Below are 15555 nucleotides of genomic sequence, written 5' to 3' on the forward strand. Positions count from 1 at the left end.
GCATGAAATATGGTTTTAGATATATCTTTCTCATCTAGCAGAATCTGAACTATTTACAAGTTTTGTACCATCTAGAAAGTTTGATGCTTGGTTATAAGCAGAGTAATTTTGTCTGCATATTGTGGATGAACCCAAATGATTTAATAGTGAAACGAACATTCTTAAAATTTAAATTGCTAAAAGAATTTATCTGTGGTTTGAATAGATATTTTCAAGTCATATATATTTCTATCTTTACTGGCATGATCTGTGCTCTGTGTATGAGAGGGATAACATGACCATTTTTGCATTTGGCGTAAATAGCATGACTCCTTGATTTGAGATTATGTTGCTTTTGCAACAGTTGTCAGAGTTCAGCTTTTCCTGATCATATCACCCTAGAAACCCATCGCATCCTCTTTCTGCCATACATTTTGTAACCCCAAAGATTCCAGACACTCTCTAGCGTGCTGTATGGAGAGGAGCAGCCTCACCAGAGACTGGGCAGACAGCGATCTGTCAGAAACACAGACATCAAGCTGGCAGCTACTCCCTTGCACAGCAGCAAACAGCAGTGCATGCCTGCAGGCTTCAAAGGCAGCAGCCAGCTAGGTGGCATCAATTTTTCCCTGGACACAGCAGCAAGTCCAAGAGCTGTACTCTCAACAAGTGACTCAAATTCAGGGCTAAAGATGTACATGAGGGTGGTGGAAAAGCTGCACAAGGGGCTATGAGTTAAGAGGTCCCAATCTGAGGAGACAGACATAACCAAGTGTAGAATCGTTCTGCAGGGGATTTATGGTTAAACTTCTGTCTCCTGACATAGACCAGAAAACTATGTAATTGTTGTCTTGTGTTAAAAAGGGCAAATGTACCATCTTAACTGGGGTTTTAACCAATTTCAAATCTTTCAACATGCAAAAAAACCCTCAAATAAAATGTGAATGGTGTCACAGTTGGAAAGTAAGGTCAAGGATATTAGTCCTATCAATCAATTCATTGGGAGCTGGAGTTTGATAATCCTAGTGGGTTGCTTTCAACTTAGGATGTGCTATGATTCTATGAGCATAAATTGGAAAGAACACAGTTCTGATTTCAAGCTTCAAACTAATTTAAATTTTCCATAGGCTAAATATATCTATCATCTTCAAACAATGTTTTCACTTGGAATATATTGCTTGTGTTTATTTGCTAACTTCCCAACTATAAAATAGATATTTTAGTATCTGATTCACTGCCATGTCATTTCCTTCAAAGGCATTTTACCTCTATATCACAAAAATCTCCTTTCTTCATAATCTTATTCATGCTGTGCATATACAAGTATCAAAAGGTAATAATTAGACACATCTGCTTACATTTGCCAGGAGCAGATGCTAGACAAATTAAATTGAACATAACTATCACTCAAAATCATTGAAGTAACTCAATGTACTTTCTGAATTTTGACTGTTGCTGAAATATTCTACATTGCCATACTTGTGCTATTTGCAAAAATAACGTGTTCGAAATTGTCTTCATATGCAATTGAATCAAAAATGAATTGTGTGTTTCAGGTCACAACTTCTACTTCCTTTCCCCTGGGAAAGATAAGTTGCCAGCCCTGACAGCGATGCTTATTAACAACACAGGACAGTCACATCAGTTCATGAACAACACTGCAGAGTCCTAATTGACTTCATAGCATGTTCCAAGAAGATAAAAACATGAAAACAGTGTTATGAAATTAGACCAGAAATCCATCTTACTTGATGTTTAGTTCTCTGCTGTGGGCAATGGTGAAGGCTCTAGCATAGTATAAAAGTAGAATGAGACTATGTTGCAGTGTTTCTCTGATATTCTCCCAGCATCAAACTATGAAACGGCTCAGGGACTTCCCAGGGCATCTGCATGTTTTCGGTTTCAAGCAGTGAGTGAGAACCACCTGGTTTAAACATGCTCATCTATATACATATGCATGAAAATAGAGTACCATTTCATTTGTTTAGAGCCCAGCATCTGGTAATTTCTTTTGCTGGCCTCTGTTTCTTACAAGTGAGGAGGTGTGAATAGCTGTTGGCCTCCTCCTCAACATTATTACAGATATCTACAATATATTTCTTAGTTGCTTCTTTTCTAGGCAGAAAAGTCTTTGCATGTTTAGTCTGTTTTTATGTGGGAGGTGTTCTGTGCATTTCACATTGCTGCAGTTCCTGGTACCTTGTTATGCTCTGCCCTGTTGGGGACAGGGACTAGAACTGTACACAGTGTTCAATATGTAAGTACAAAAATGATGCAGTGCAATGATTTTTTTTTTCTTGAACACTTGCAGGAATCATAGAACAGTTTGGGTTGAAAGGGACCTTAAAGATCATCTAGTTCCAACCCCCTTGCCATGAGCAGGGGTGCCACTCATTAGACCAGATTACTCAGGGCCCCATCCAAACAGGCCTTTGTATTTCTTTTCCGGATAGTCTTAATGTTCAGTTTGCTTATTTTGACTTTGCAGAATACTGAACTGATTTATTCATAAAAAATCTGGTTAATATCACAACATTTTTTTCCTGAGTGGCCATGGTTAGCTCACAACCTACCAATTAGTCCATAGTTAGGGCTTTTTCTTCCCCATAGGCGTTACTTTGCATCAGCGTTGAATTTTTTTTCTGTTTTATTACTCAGGCATTCAGAATGCTGCTGTCCTTCTGCACCTCCTCACACTCACCCTTTTCATTTTTACTGTTCAAAGAAATGTAGCAAATATAGGTACCTCTGTGGTTATCCTCTGTTTATGATGACCACACAAATCCCTGTTCAGGTCTGCAAGTGACCTCCTGCTATTGTGAAGACTGACTGCTCTGTTTGTTGCTTGTCTTATATCTGGTATTAATCCATGGCAAGAACTACATTCTTGTTCTACAAAGCTTTCTGTAAGATCATTTGATGATGTATAATAAGTGTTTATGCCTTTAGGAAATTATTACTTATGTGGTTTTGTCTTTCTTTTCTATGTTTATCTTATTAGCTATTTTATTCTCCTTTGAATGTGAATTCTTATTTTTGAAGTACATATTTTTAGTTTCAATAAAATTATTTACTGAAAATTTTAAACATTCTGGGGTTTATTTGTTTGTTACTCAACAGTTATTTTTGATATTCAGAAGTTCATATTACGAACAATCTTTTCTCCAACTTGGAAGCAGGCAGCCTCATTTTTATACAATTTATTTTTTGAAATGAAATACTATTTTTATGTTATTTCAGAATTTTCTCATTTTTAGAAGAGAATTTCTCGATTCCATCAGGGTTTTTGAGCAGTTGTTCTGTTGCAGCATTTTGACCCGTGACTTGCACGTTGCTCAGAACCAAGTCAAGGGTGTCTTGGCTTGTTTCAACTTTCAGTGAAAGCTTCTTCATGAATCAGTCATTTGTGGTGTCACTTAGTCTCTGCATCACACCCCAACCTGACATTTACCCAGTCTGTGTGGGGGTGATCGAAGATTCTGATTACTAATTTGTTTTCTTTCTATCTCTTAAATCTCTCTCGCTCACACCATTGTCATCCTGATTAGGCAGTGACAGCGTTTTCTAATACTTATGTAGGCCTGGTGTCTTAGTCCATAATGTTCAACATTCAGAACAGTTATCTATCTGATGCAAAGCTTTCTTTAGCATACATTACACCCTTTTTTTTCTTGCCTATGTAGTTTGTTTTGTGTTACAGGTTTCCACTGACTGCTTTCTTTCCATCAAGACTCTGATGCTCCTGTTAGGTCAATATTCTCACTTAAAATTAGATATCTTAGTTCCTTTATCTAATTTAAGAACTTGCAGCATTTCAATAGTAGCACGTATGCATTTGATCTGGTTGTTTATTTTTCTATGCTGTCTTTAAATGTTATTTTTGAGCACAGAATGAGTTTAACTTGTGTCCTAAATGAGTTTTATGTGCTTCTGTCTTACATTTTTTCTCAAGGTTATAAAGCTTTCTTTTAATTTCACCCCTCTGTGATTCATCCCCAATCCAGATATTCTTCTGCACCTGTGAGCTTTCCTATAGCCTTTAATTCAGTCTCCTTCTTTGGTGACTTCCCTGTTTTACTTACAGCAGCTTTACCTGAGCCTCATTTTTTCCTTGCACAAAGTTTGTCCAGTTCCTGATGAGTCTAAACCATTCATTCCTACTCCATTGTCTGAAACCAGCATGAAAAAGCACTGCCAGAACAAGAGCAGAGGTAGATAGACAAACAAGGATATAATTTTGTCTTTGAGGAGGCCATCTGATTTAGCCTAGCTGAGGTGCTTTGCAGAGTACTAATGTCTATCTGAAATCAATGGCATATAATGTATCTTGCTCATGCTGATTTACTCACACATTTTGTCCACCCAAGGGCCTTGTGGGGAAAAAGGAACTTCTTGCCTCTTAAATGCACTTTCTACTTCCGAGATATTTCACAATAGTAGATGAATTAGGTAAATAATTGAGCAGTGATTACAGGCTGTACCTGTGGTTAAGATAACTCCAGTTCTTTAAATAACTTGTCTCTGTTTTTACTTCTGAATTTACGGAGTGTCTTTGAAATTGGTGTATCCACCTAGCCCAGATGTATATGAGTAATTTTGCTGTGAGTGGATATTGCCGGGTCATGCCCAGCTTCTCATCCACCAGCATCCCCAAGTCCTTCTCCTCAGGGCTGCTCAAATCCATTCTCCCTCCAGCCTAGTTTTATGCTTGGGATTGCCCTGACCCAGGTGTAAGGTCATGTGCTTGGCCTTGCTGAACTTCATAAGATTCACAGGAAGGGGAAGGTAACCAACACATTATCCACTACAGCATCAGTTTTGCACTCTTGTTGACACTGTTCAGTTTACCATTTCAGGAGTTAGGCAGCACTGCAGTTTGAAACCCTCCCCCTTTTTTCTTTATGCAATTACACATTTTGATTCCCTTCCAAAAGCTATTAGCAGATTTTTGCAGGGTTTTCAGAGCACATGCAAAAGTGTTCCTTCAGCAAGACATTTCCCTTTAAAATCACTCACAGCCTGATTTTTTTAAAGGGCACTATCAGAAGGACATACCTTCTTCTACTTCTTCCGCCAGTCTCTCTACAGCAAGAAGTTTGTGTGGGGGTTGAATATCACGTATGCATGTAATATTTCCTCTTGGATGCAGCATTTGGGTTTTTTGCCCATTTATTTATTTTGCACTTTACTGAGTTTTATGAGTATTACTGTGTCACAAGGTGAGTTTATCTTACCCACAGTAATGATTTTTAGTAAATGCATTGTTTTCCTTTTGACTTAGTGTGCATCCCAGTTTTGTTACTGCAAGATGTACAGTTGGATTTAGCATTGCTGATGGAGTGAAAGGAAGACGTAAGGGAAGCTGGCAGCCTAAGTGCCGTGTCTGGAGGGAAGGGAAGAGGCAGCAGAGGGCAGTTCATACATCACCTTTGCAACTCCTAGCCACTGCAGAGAAATCTCTTCTTGTTTATTTCCTTACTCTAAAATGAACAGATAAAATCCTGGTACAAATGAACTACCCTCTTACATGTAAAGAGCCGCAGTTGCTGTGAACACACTGTCAGGGTGTCTGGGGTGGGGGATCCCCATGGAGGGCAGCCAGACAGCCAGGACCCATCCCACCCCCAACCCAGAGCAGGGCAGCTGGGGGCCACCAGGGCAGCCCCAGCCCTGGATATTGGGCACCTCCCTGGGGATGGGGATGAGTCATGGGACCACGGGTGGGCTCAGCTTGGTGGGGCCCAAGGCCAGGTAGGGCAGGGCTGTGGGAAGCTGGAGACGAGCCCTGCTGTGGCATCACTGGGGCAGGGGCTGATGTGAAGTTCTAGGTCTCTGAGCAGGGTAGGGGGAGCCCCGGGATCCATCAGGGCCCATGAGGTGTGGGGATGCCCTCTAGGCCTGGCACACCCAAATGGTGTCTGCCATGATACTGAAAAATACACGGATTATGTTTCAAGTTATGCATATCTACAGCATTTGATGGCCAGTGCGTTCTTGGTATCTTTCTCAAAGGGCATTTTGTTCATTGTATTTGTCTTGAATGAGTTTTCCTATAAGAATATCTGGTGTTTCAGATAATCACAGACAACAAGTAGAACTTTGGGTGTCAGTCTTGCTGTTCCAGTGCCAGTGAGATTGGCTGGCTCCCAGAGTCAGCAAATCAATAGGTTTGGAGATGAGAAAATTTAAGAAGTTCTTCCCACAGTGGAGTAAATATTCCTTTTTTTAACCTGAAAGTGTGGATGTGTACAGATACCTATTTTCATTTTCATTCAAGTGCATGTTTCCCTCAACATTCTGTTCCAAAATATAGTTTTGTTTTATTTGTGGACTGTGGAGTGATTAAAAAAATATCTACAAGTTCCAGAGTGCCTGTAGAAAGGTCTTTTTACAATTCTGTGGTGACAAAAAGACTGTAGACTTTTCAGTTTGAAATACAGATTTATTGAAAATTGTTTTGAGTGGTTTCCATATTTAATCATAGTAAGTAAGAGGGACATAGAGCTGTATATTTATGGTTGCAGTATTTAAAACAAATATGTGTATGCCCAGCTTTAGAGGCTGTCCTGGAACACCTTGCAGATGCTAAAAGACTTATGCATTCAATAGTGTAAGAAATAGGAAGACATGAACAAATATGACAAATAATATCAATTTATAGGGCTTCCTGAGAGTTTTTTTCTTCCAGATTTTTATTGATCATTCAAGATACGCAAAGAAAAGATGTAAGATTATATATTTATGGAAAGAGCAAAGTAGAAGTGTGAGAAGTCCTTCGTGGGCACCTGGTAGATCCCAAATTTTTAATCTCTTTTCATATCTCCAAGCTGAAAAAAAAAAATCCTACAGCTTTAAGATTCTAGGACACTAGCTCATTGCTCCAACTCGCTGGTGGCATATCCTGCTACTGTGTAGGAGGCAACATCCATTAGTTGTCAGTTCCCATCTCTCTAAGGTCAGCTGCCTCCATCGTGGGAACCAGCTGATGGCTGATAGAGGTTGATTTTTTCTTCCCTGTATGTAGTTAGCAGGATTTCAATTAGTACAATCAAATGTAGCTGTTTTCTTAAGACCCTGTCAGCTCTAAAATAAATAAATTTGTGCTTCATGAAGCGAATTCATCACTGAGCCTAGCATTATTTTTCTTTTGTGTGAGTCTTTTTCTTAAGGATATTCGATGGTGTTTTTTTCTGACTTGATCTCTTTCAGAGTTTTCAAGTATAGCATCTATACATTTGACATTTGTATTCCTCTTTTTTAGGAGGGACCTATCAAATATTGAATTTTATGTTCCATCAGCAAGTGGATTTTGATTGTAACTTACCACACAATCTATAGGCAGATCTTCAGGGTTGTAGTGAAAGACCATACTTCTTCTTGCTAGCTTTCTTCTACCAGATCAGAGAGTATTACACCTGTGAAGCATAAAGGTGTATGTTATTTTTCCTTTGATCAGTTCCTGGGAATAGAAATTCCTGACTACTGAGAAGCCTATGATGTTGTAATACCTGTGATACTCTGAATTAGAGAAGGTATGTTTAAATATTCTCCTCCCATCCCCATTTGTCAGGGATTAAATAGCCCTGACTGTCTTCTTATCGTCTTATGTCCCTGAACTGGAATATTTGCAGGAACTTGTTCTTTCTCTGTATTTGCCTTCCAAAGCTTGACCCAAGCAATTGCTTCCTTGTTAGCTGTTGTCCTCTGATGTTCACATGAAAGAATGCCCCAAGAGCAGGAAGGCATCCCCATCAGTTTGTGGTGGGCAGAGGAACAGAGAGGGAAAAGCCAATACCCAGATTTTGAAAAGTGCCATGGGGGGGAAGTACCTGCTGAGAGTGCCTGGTTGCTCCCTTCATTTCTGCTGAGAAGCTTCACTTCTGTGCCAGTGACCACCACTTGTCCCCGAAAAGCTGGGAAGAAACTGCTTTGGCTGGTTGCTATGTCAACTGTGCTCCCTTTGCCTGCAGAATGCCAAGCACTGGTTGGTATGGCAACCCTCCTCAGAGCACCCAGAGATGCTCGATGGGGAACAGGCTTTTTGGAGAAGGCACTGTGGTTTAAGTAGAGATGGAAACTCTTATGCCAAAGGGTATGAGAGGGCAAGTAAAACCCACACAATCCTACATTTATTTGGAAAACTGTTCTGTAGAATCAAGTGAGTCTTATTTCCTTAGATCTATTTATAACACCATCCATTTGTGTTTCAGTAAAGGAGGAAAAAATAGTGATAATTTGATACAAAGGGTACCAAGACAACATATATGTATGGAGGGTTACACTGAAATCAGTGTGACTGAGCTGCCTTAGCATTTTCATAAGAGTGTTGTAGCTGCATGCTTGGGAAAACATGTGCTATGTTTTCAACCTGTCAGTATTGTAGGGATTTTGCGTGGTGGTAGAGAGAAGCCCAAGTCAGGATCTTACAGGTGAGATGAATCTTTACTATAGCAGCAGGTAGACCAAGAAGTGTTAGAGGAAGATGCTTTGGTGGACTGGAGTGGATGTGTGTGTTTCTGTGTGCGTGCTCAGGTCTCCTTCACTCAGGCTGTTCAGGAACCACATATAAAGCCAGAGAGGTTCTGATCAGACAGTTTTCTTGTAAAAGACTTTGCAGAGCAGTAGACTTTGGTGATTTTCTCCATTTGCTGACAATTGAATGTATGGTTTAATTATTTGCTGACAATTTAATGTATGTGTGTAGTTAGACATTGGGCAAATCAAAATGTCAACAAGTAAAATATAATGTAAAAATATAAGCTTAAAGCACTCAACAAGCTGTCCAGGGAAGGGGTAGAATCACCATCCCTGAAGTGTTCGAAAGGCACGTAGATGTGACACCTGGGGATAAGGTTTGATGGTGAACGTGGTGGTGTTTAGTTTAATGGTTGGACTCGATAATCTTAGAGGTCTTTTCCAACATTAATGATTCTGTGATTATAAATTTTTTTCTTTAATAAAATTTTTCTTTAATATGAAAGTTGCTGAAGCTATTAGAGAATTTTGAATGCAAAGAAAAATGTTTGTGTGAACATCTCACACAACTGAATAGCAGTGCTGGTAAATTCTGACTTCCTAAGAAGCCTTTCTGAATACACCTTTATTAAATTCATATTTAGCTATCTGAATTAATGTGTGCATGAATCTCTTTCTCAGGTCTCTTCCATGTATGGTAGGGGGACAGATTTTACAGACATTTTGTCAAAATAGGTTTCATGAGTTTGGCTTTGCAATTCACTTTGGGCTTATTGGGAAGAATATAAATCATCAATGCTGCAGAAATAGCTCCTTATACTACAGCAGCCATATCTAATTTTTGAAATTATATGGATGGTGAGGGAAGTGACTTTGAGGTTTTAGAGTCTAAGGCATGAATTTTCAATGTATAGTTTTATCCACTGAATGAGTATTTACTTTATTAATTAATCAAAATTAAATAATCCAAAAGCTGATGGTAATAGTCTCGTTTATCTGTTGGTCAAGAAAACAAGGATGTGAATTTACATCCAAATGCAAATTTAAAATGGAAATCTGTATTTCAAGTCGACACAAGGCTGTCTTCCGAGACAGTGAAATTTCTAGTAATTTTCAACATATTTATTAATTTTGCATGAATAACTTCTTTTGCTAAACTGCCATGTTAACAGTAATCCATCGTAAGTGTTAATTGCAGTGTTTACCTAGCAGTAATTTTGAAAAAACACATTTCTTCAGCTAATGGAAAACATGTAACATCCTCAATACATAATAAAGTAAGACTCTAAGCTGATAATCAATTTTAGAGCATTGTTGCTGCTGTAATTATGTTAATTTTATTTGGATGAGCAAACTATATTTTAAAATTTTTCTTTCCCTATTATTGAGTGCAGGAGAGAAAAGCTAAAGATAACAAACCCTGTAATAGAAAACAAATTGTTTGCTTTTAGTATTACAACATATTAGTATTTCTCATTCATTAGTCTTATAGTCAATGCATTAGGTACTGTACATCAGCTGTCTGAAGTGGCTTTGTAGGAGCGGCTTAGTTGTGCTTCCTACGTGGTGTGTTCACTCCATGAGAGTGTCTGGAGAGACAAATACCATGTAGGCAATGCTTAAAAATTTCTTTGTACATGATTAGCATATACAGTATTTGTGAGTCTCTATAATTCTTGCTTAAGATGTTTTAAAATCACAAACAATACACATGATATATCAGTTGTGATATCAGCCTGTTTATCGTCATATCTAAATGTCTTCCAAAGTATTATCTGCTATTTGAGTTTTTTTAATTCAGTTTTCCACTCCCCTTCCCCAGGGAAAACTAGGTTGAAAAAAACACCATCACACCTTTTTGTGTTCCTTTCCTTCTATTAGTGGCATTGTTGCCATGATAAAAATTCGAGGATGCTCGTCACTGTCCTTTATCCTTGTAGGATGTTCCAAGGTCTTTGAATACACAAAAGAAAGATCGTGTTGCCTGTGTAGTTCAGCTTTTCCCATTTTGAGGGCATTTCTCTTGTATTTCAGAAGCACTTTGTATGTTGCCCGTCAGGGCTTTGAGTGATTTTTTACCATGCTTGACCTGAAGCATCTTATTACTGTGAACAGCTTGAGAGGGGAAACATTGACTGTTGCCTGGTATTGTTTGGGGGAATAAAATGTGTTTTATAGAGGTCTTTGATGCTGAGAAAATTGTCCACTGCTCCATGCAGTAGTTAGAATTTCCTAAAGCTGGCAGCTCTGTGTTGTCTTTGACAACACCCTAATGCAGTAGCTGTAGTGGGATTAATCTTTTCTAGCTTTAGCCTAACTCTTGACCTCTATATCATTGTAAGCTCCCCTGGAGGGAGGTGAGCCTTAATAAACTTTGTAGACTACTTAATAAACTTCATAGACTACTTACTGGGAGGTAAAAGTTCATCTTCTCAGTTTACCTGACAAATACCCAGTGCAGTTTTTTCTGTTTCACACTCAAACCATTTTTGCATTTTTCTTGAGTATAGGGAAAAACTTCCTTTATGGGTACAAAGTCTTGAAAATTAGTTAATCAAAGAATTAGAACATCCTTATGGGTTTTAATAAGCTTACTTTCTGCAGGTGGTGATTTGGGTAGAGCCACCCTAAGGAACTGGCCTTTCCTGCTCATTTACTGCTCCTTGCACAGCCAAGCAGTTTCAGTGCAGTTCTAATATGACTTTGCTGCTTTTTGCTTTGAGGTGATTGAAAAAAGTGTGATGGTAACCAAGCATGGTTCATATTAATTCTTTCTGTCATCATCTTCAGAGCAGGTGAGGCTGACAGAACCCAAACGTACAGTGATGCTTCAAGCTGTGGGGTAACACAAGTGCTTTCTTGGGTACTCTGTTTCTGTTTGAAGTGCACAGTGGGGTTACTCTTTTTTGAAAAAATAATTTTTGAGGTATCACTGCTTTCAGTACATGCAAATATAGTCATATACATAGACATATAGAAGGTTTTTTTAAATTTTAATTTAAAATTAAGATGCTATAAGAAGCGAGGGTTAATAGGGGAAGCACTAGTGAAATTCTTATCTTAGAGGATGTGTTTTGGAAGTTTGATTTTCATTCAAGACACTGGAAGTTCTGGATGTTTGACAGATGTTGCTGGTTCTGTGTGTAATTTGTAAACTTCCTTCTCTGTTGTTCTCTGATATAGTAAATGTTATTATTTAAAAACAAAGTAACAGACTATTAGTGCTTGTATTACTACATGTGTTTTACTTAGCTAATTAATTACTCCACTCATTAGATGTTAACATATATTTTGTCTCAAGCCAAAGGAAAAAGGAAGCTAGCCTGAAGCTCTCTTCTTTTCAGATTAATTCCTTTTATATTTTGGTGCTGGCCAGTTCACTTCTTTCAATGCTATGCTGTGCCATCACTTTTCTTTATTTCATTTTTTAGCATTATTTTGTGCGTATACTGTGCATTTACCTGTGCTGAGCTCTTGGTGTACTGCTCATGTGTCCACAGCTTTTATAATACCAAATTTCTTGACACTGATGTGCAAACCATTATAGAAGCCAGGAACATAGCAAATTTTGAATGTTAATAGAAACAAGCTTTAATTAAGGTAAAACAGAGCGGGTAGAGGATATTTGTTCTAATGCATTAGCATTAGAAAACTGGTTGCATTGAACATGAGGAGAGATGTGGTCTCCCTGACTTGCTAATGGGAGTGAGGCAGGTGCACCCAGTGTAGCATGCACCTCATTCACTGATGAGCAGGGACCATTAGTCCCACTGAAGAAAGTGGAGCACAAAAATGGAGCACGGTTCTCCTGAGCAGTCATGTCAGATTTGAAGTTTGACGGATGAGATTCCTTCCAGGCAGTTCCACGTGGGCTCTTCTCTCCCATCACGGGGCTCTTTTGTTTTCAAAGATCTCCTATTAGTTTCTTAAAATGGGAACAGCTTTTCCTTGATATCTATAATGATTTATTTTTCTAAGCAATTAAATTTGATTTCTTTAAACTATAGCAGCTCCCTCATTAAAGAGAATGAGTCACTGAATCAAAAATGCAAAGACTCTGAGCGTGAAAGTTTCATATGATTTCAAGGAAAGGCTGTAGGGCTTGAGGGAAGCAGGGCAGGAGCACTGCCTGAAATTGGATTGTCTCCACATGAAACCCATTACAAGAATGGACTGTTCTCAAAAGCTGTGCTTAGAAAGCTTGAGCATCCTTTTCCCAAACAAGCAGCAAGCCTGAGGGGTTTTGCATCACCAGTTTGTAGAACCAGATGCAAATGCAGGTATCCTGTGGCTTGCACACCTGCTGCTAAATATTTAAATGTGTTTGGAGATCACATAAATTTCTCAGGGTTTTGTGAAGAATTTCATGAAGGGTTTTATTGTTTAGAGCACTTCTGTAATTTGAAAATCAGAGTTTTAATGGCGTGTACTTTTGGTGTCATTTTTTTCATGTGATTATTTTTTCAAGTTTGTTGGCACATAACTTTAAAATGTTCCCAGACATTTATTTTTTCAATGTTTTATAATATCATGAAGCTAATGAATGAGGCCTATCATCTAAGCTTTCAAAGTGTTTCAATGTAGTGTTATTATGACATGGAGAAGTCAGGTTAGCAAATTCTGAAATGAATAAATAAATTTAAAATGGATGTTTTAGGCTTCTGTATCCATGTTTAGGCTTTTACATTAGTGATCACAGTTCATAGCAGACACCATAAACCTTAAAACTGACAAAATTATGAAAACCAAGCACTCACATTAGTGGGATCTTACTGCAATTTACTATTCTTCTAGGTACCAATGTAGCCTGTTGATGAGAAAATATTTATGTAACTGCAAGATGCAGTCTCACACAAAGTCACATGTATAATCAACATATTCACAGGTTATTTTTCAGACAGCTATTTACATATTGCTTCAAAATACTTCTAATGTTTTTCCATTCATCTATAATTTTTAAAAATGGGGAAGATGGCAGTATTTACCTATTATGTCATTTATCATTCCACAAACATGTTAATTTTGGGTAGTTGTCACAGGAACTACATGAGAAAAAAGGAGGAGCAGGACAAAAGATACTGATACTAGCTGAATTTGAAATGGTCCCTTAGTCTAGAGTGATACTTGAATTATATGAACTATTTATTAAGAGATAATGATCAGCGATGATGATCATCATCACTGGTCTACTCTGGCCTCCAATCGGGAGGTCTGGAGACACACCATCTATAGCGCTGCTGCTTCTTTTGAGAAAGCAAGCAGGATCACCCTTGAGGAGAAAAGACAACGCAGAAAGAACTGTGTCTTGCTGATACCACCTAAGGAGTCCTTCTGCTGTGCCTTTTGCAACTGGACTTGTCTATCTCTCATTGGCCTTTTTAGCCACCGGCGTGCTTGTAGCAAATGTGGGTAGAGCCTTTCCCAAATCTTCGTTCGCGAAGCCTAGTCATGATGATTAAGTGATACGAATATTTAATTTTTATTAAGCGCTTAAAAATATTAAATTTAAATCAAATCAACAGCAAAATAAACTATTAACAGGAAAAAAAAATTATTCTCCCAGTTACACATAGTATGGTTGACTGCTGTGCTTCTCTTTTTTTTTTTCCTCACCAGGATTACACTTTGACGATGTATTTTCAGCAGTACTGGAGAGATAAGAGGCTGGCTTATGCTGGGATACCTCTCAACCTCACGCTTGACAACCGGGTGGCAGATCAGCTTTGGGTGCCTGACACTTACTTCTTAAATGACAAGAAATCATTTGTGCATGGTGTTACTGTGAAGAATAGAATGATTCGCCTTCACCCGGATGGAACAGTGCTTTACGGCCTCAGGTCTGTGCTTCCACAATGAAGATTTCATCACTGCTGTTATGTTTTGTTGATGTTTTCTTCCTGGTACAAGGTTATTACAAACATTGGCTAGTGTATTATGTAACCTTCCCTGTAACTCTGAAAGATGCCCGTAGAAAACAAATGACACACTGGATGTTTCTTAATTTTGCCAGAAGCGCCTTCAGTCAGGTTTTATCTGTTTCTGTAGAGTCACCATATATGGAAAGCCCACTGGCTATAGGAAGCAGAAAGGCACATATTAATTGTAAACCTGAAAATTTTGTCTAAAATACAGGCAGTAAGATTGAATGTGGGTGCTTATGTTGTCTCTTGGTGTGTCTGTAGTCAATTAAAAAAAAAAGCCACAAGTAACCCTGGTTGAGTGGAGTAGCCACAGCTAAGAACATGACTATGGGTACCTTTAGTGATTTTTTCAAGCAGGAATCAGCACTGCAATGTGTTATATTTCAAACCAAAGGTACAGTGTGACTTTGACATCTGTGTTTTCTTTGTTTTCTGTCATAGCTTTTATGGTTAGGAATGCCAAAATATCCTTTCCATAATAAACTTAACTACACCAGCAAAGATCTTAGTGAAAGACTCAGTAGTATCAAAAACCTGCTTTCTTTCAATATGTTGCTCCATTTGCTCCAGCGGTTTAAACCACCAAAACAGGTCTGAAAGCTCCATTTCCATCATTGGAAGTTTCTTGTATATTTAAGCAGAGATTGGTGCATATAAGTAGTGCAGGATAAAGAGTCCCTTGTATAAAAATGAATGAGCTCTGAAAAGTGGTGCAGGTGAATTATATGTCTAATATCATCATTTTACCTGCTTCTGGTTTTTATCAACAGTTGAACTTTTTACCTGACTGGAGTTTTGACCCCTCACCTCTTCAACTTCTATTACATATCACGTATGGGGTAGAATTGGATCTAGAATCTTTATAGACAAAACAGAAATAAACTCAACCCATTATGAAACTTTAAAGAAGTTTAGAATGTTGTCTCTGTAATTAACTGGTTTTAGCAAAAGGAGGCTTTTGTCTTGCATGGTATTGACCTGGTATGGAACACTACAGGTTTAGGATTCTTTCCACAAGTGGTTAAATGTAAAAAAAAATGATCTAAGATATATTTGTTTTCTTTATGCCAAGAAACATCCCCACAACATAATGGAAAAGTAATGGAGATTAGAACTTTTCTGATCCTAATAATATGTAGAAGTCTTTCTGTTGCACTCTAAAAACATTTGGAGTCATTCA

At 38.2% G+C, this 15555-nt stretch overlaps 1 protein-coding gene and 1 long non-coding RNA gene across 5 annotated transcripts in view; one reads left to right on the forward strand and one right to left on the reverse strand.

Moving 5' to 3' along the window:
* Positions 1-15555, forward strand: part of GABRB3 (gamma-aminobutyric acid type A receptor subunit beta3) — a 117891-nt gene that overhangs the window by 67062 nt on the left and 35274 nt on the right. For 3 of the 4 annotated variants that reach the window (XM_064646233.1, XM_064646234.1, XM_064646235.1), the window contains one exon: positions 14071-14291. In XM_064646233.1, the coding sequence (XP_064502303.1) occupies positions 14071-14291 (221 nt within the window). Of the gene's footprint in view, positions 1-8113; positions 8138-14070; positions 14292-15555 lie in introns of those variants that run through there. The other variant, XM_064646236.1, reaches the window with a different exon arrangement.
* LOC135410000 (uncharacterized) lies at positions 6321-9291 on the reverse strand. The gene is made up of 3 exons (XR_010428469.1): positions 7809-9291; positions 7304-7394; positions 6321-6806 (listed from the first exon to the last, which is right to left on the reverse strand). It is a non-coding gene; the product is annotated as an uncharacterized LOC135410000 (long non-coding RNA).

This window comes from Pseudopipra pipra, chromosome 2 (assembly GCF_036250125.1).
Source record: "Pseudopipra pipra isolate bDixPip1 chromosome 2, bDixPip1.hap1, whole genome shotgun sequence".
In the NCBI taxonomy this organism is placed as follows: Eukaryota; Metazoa; Chordata; class Aves; order Passeriformes; family Pipridae; genus Pseudopipra; species Pseudopipra pipra.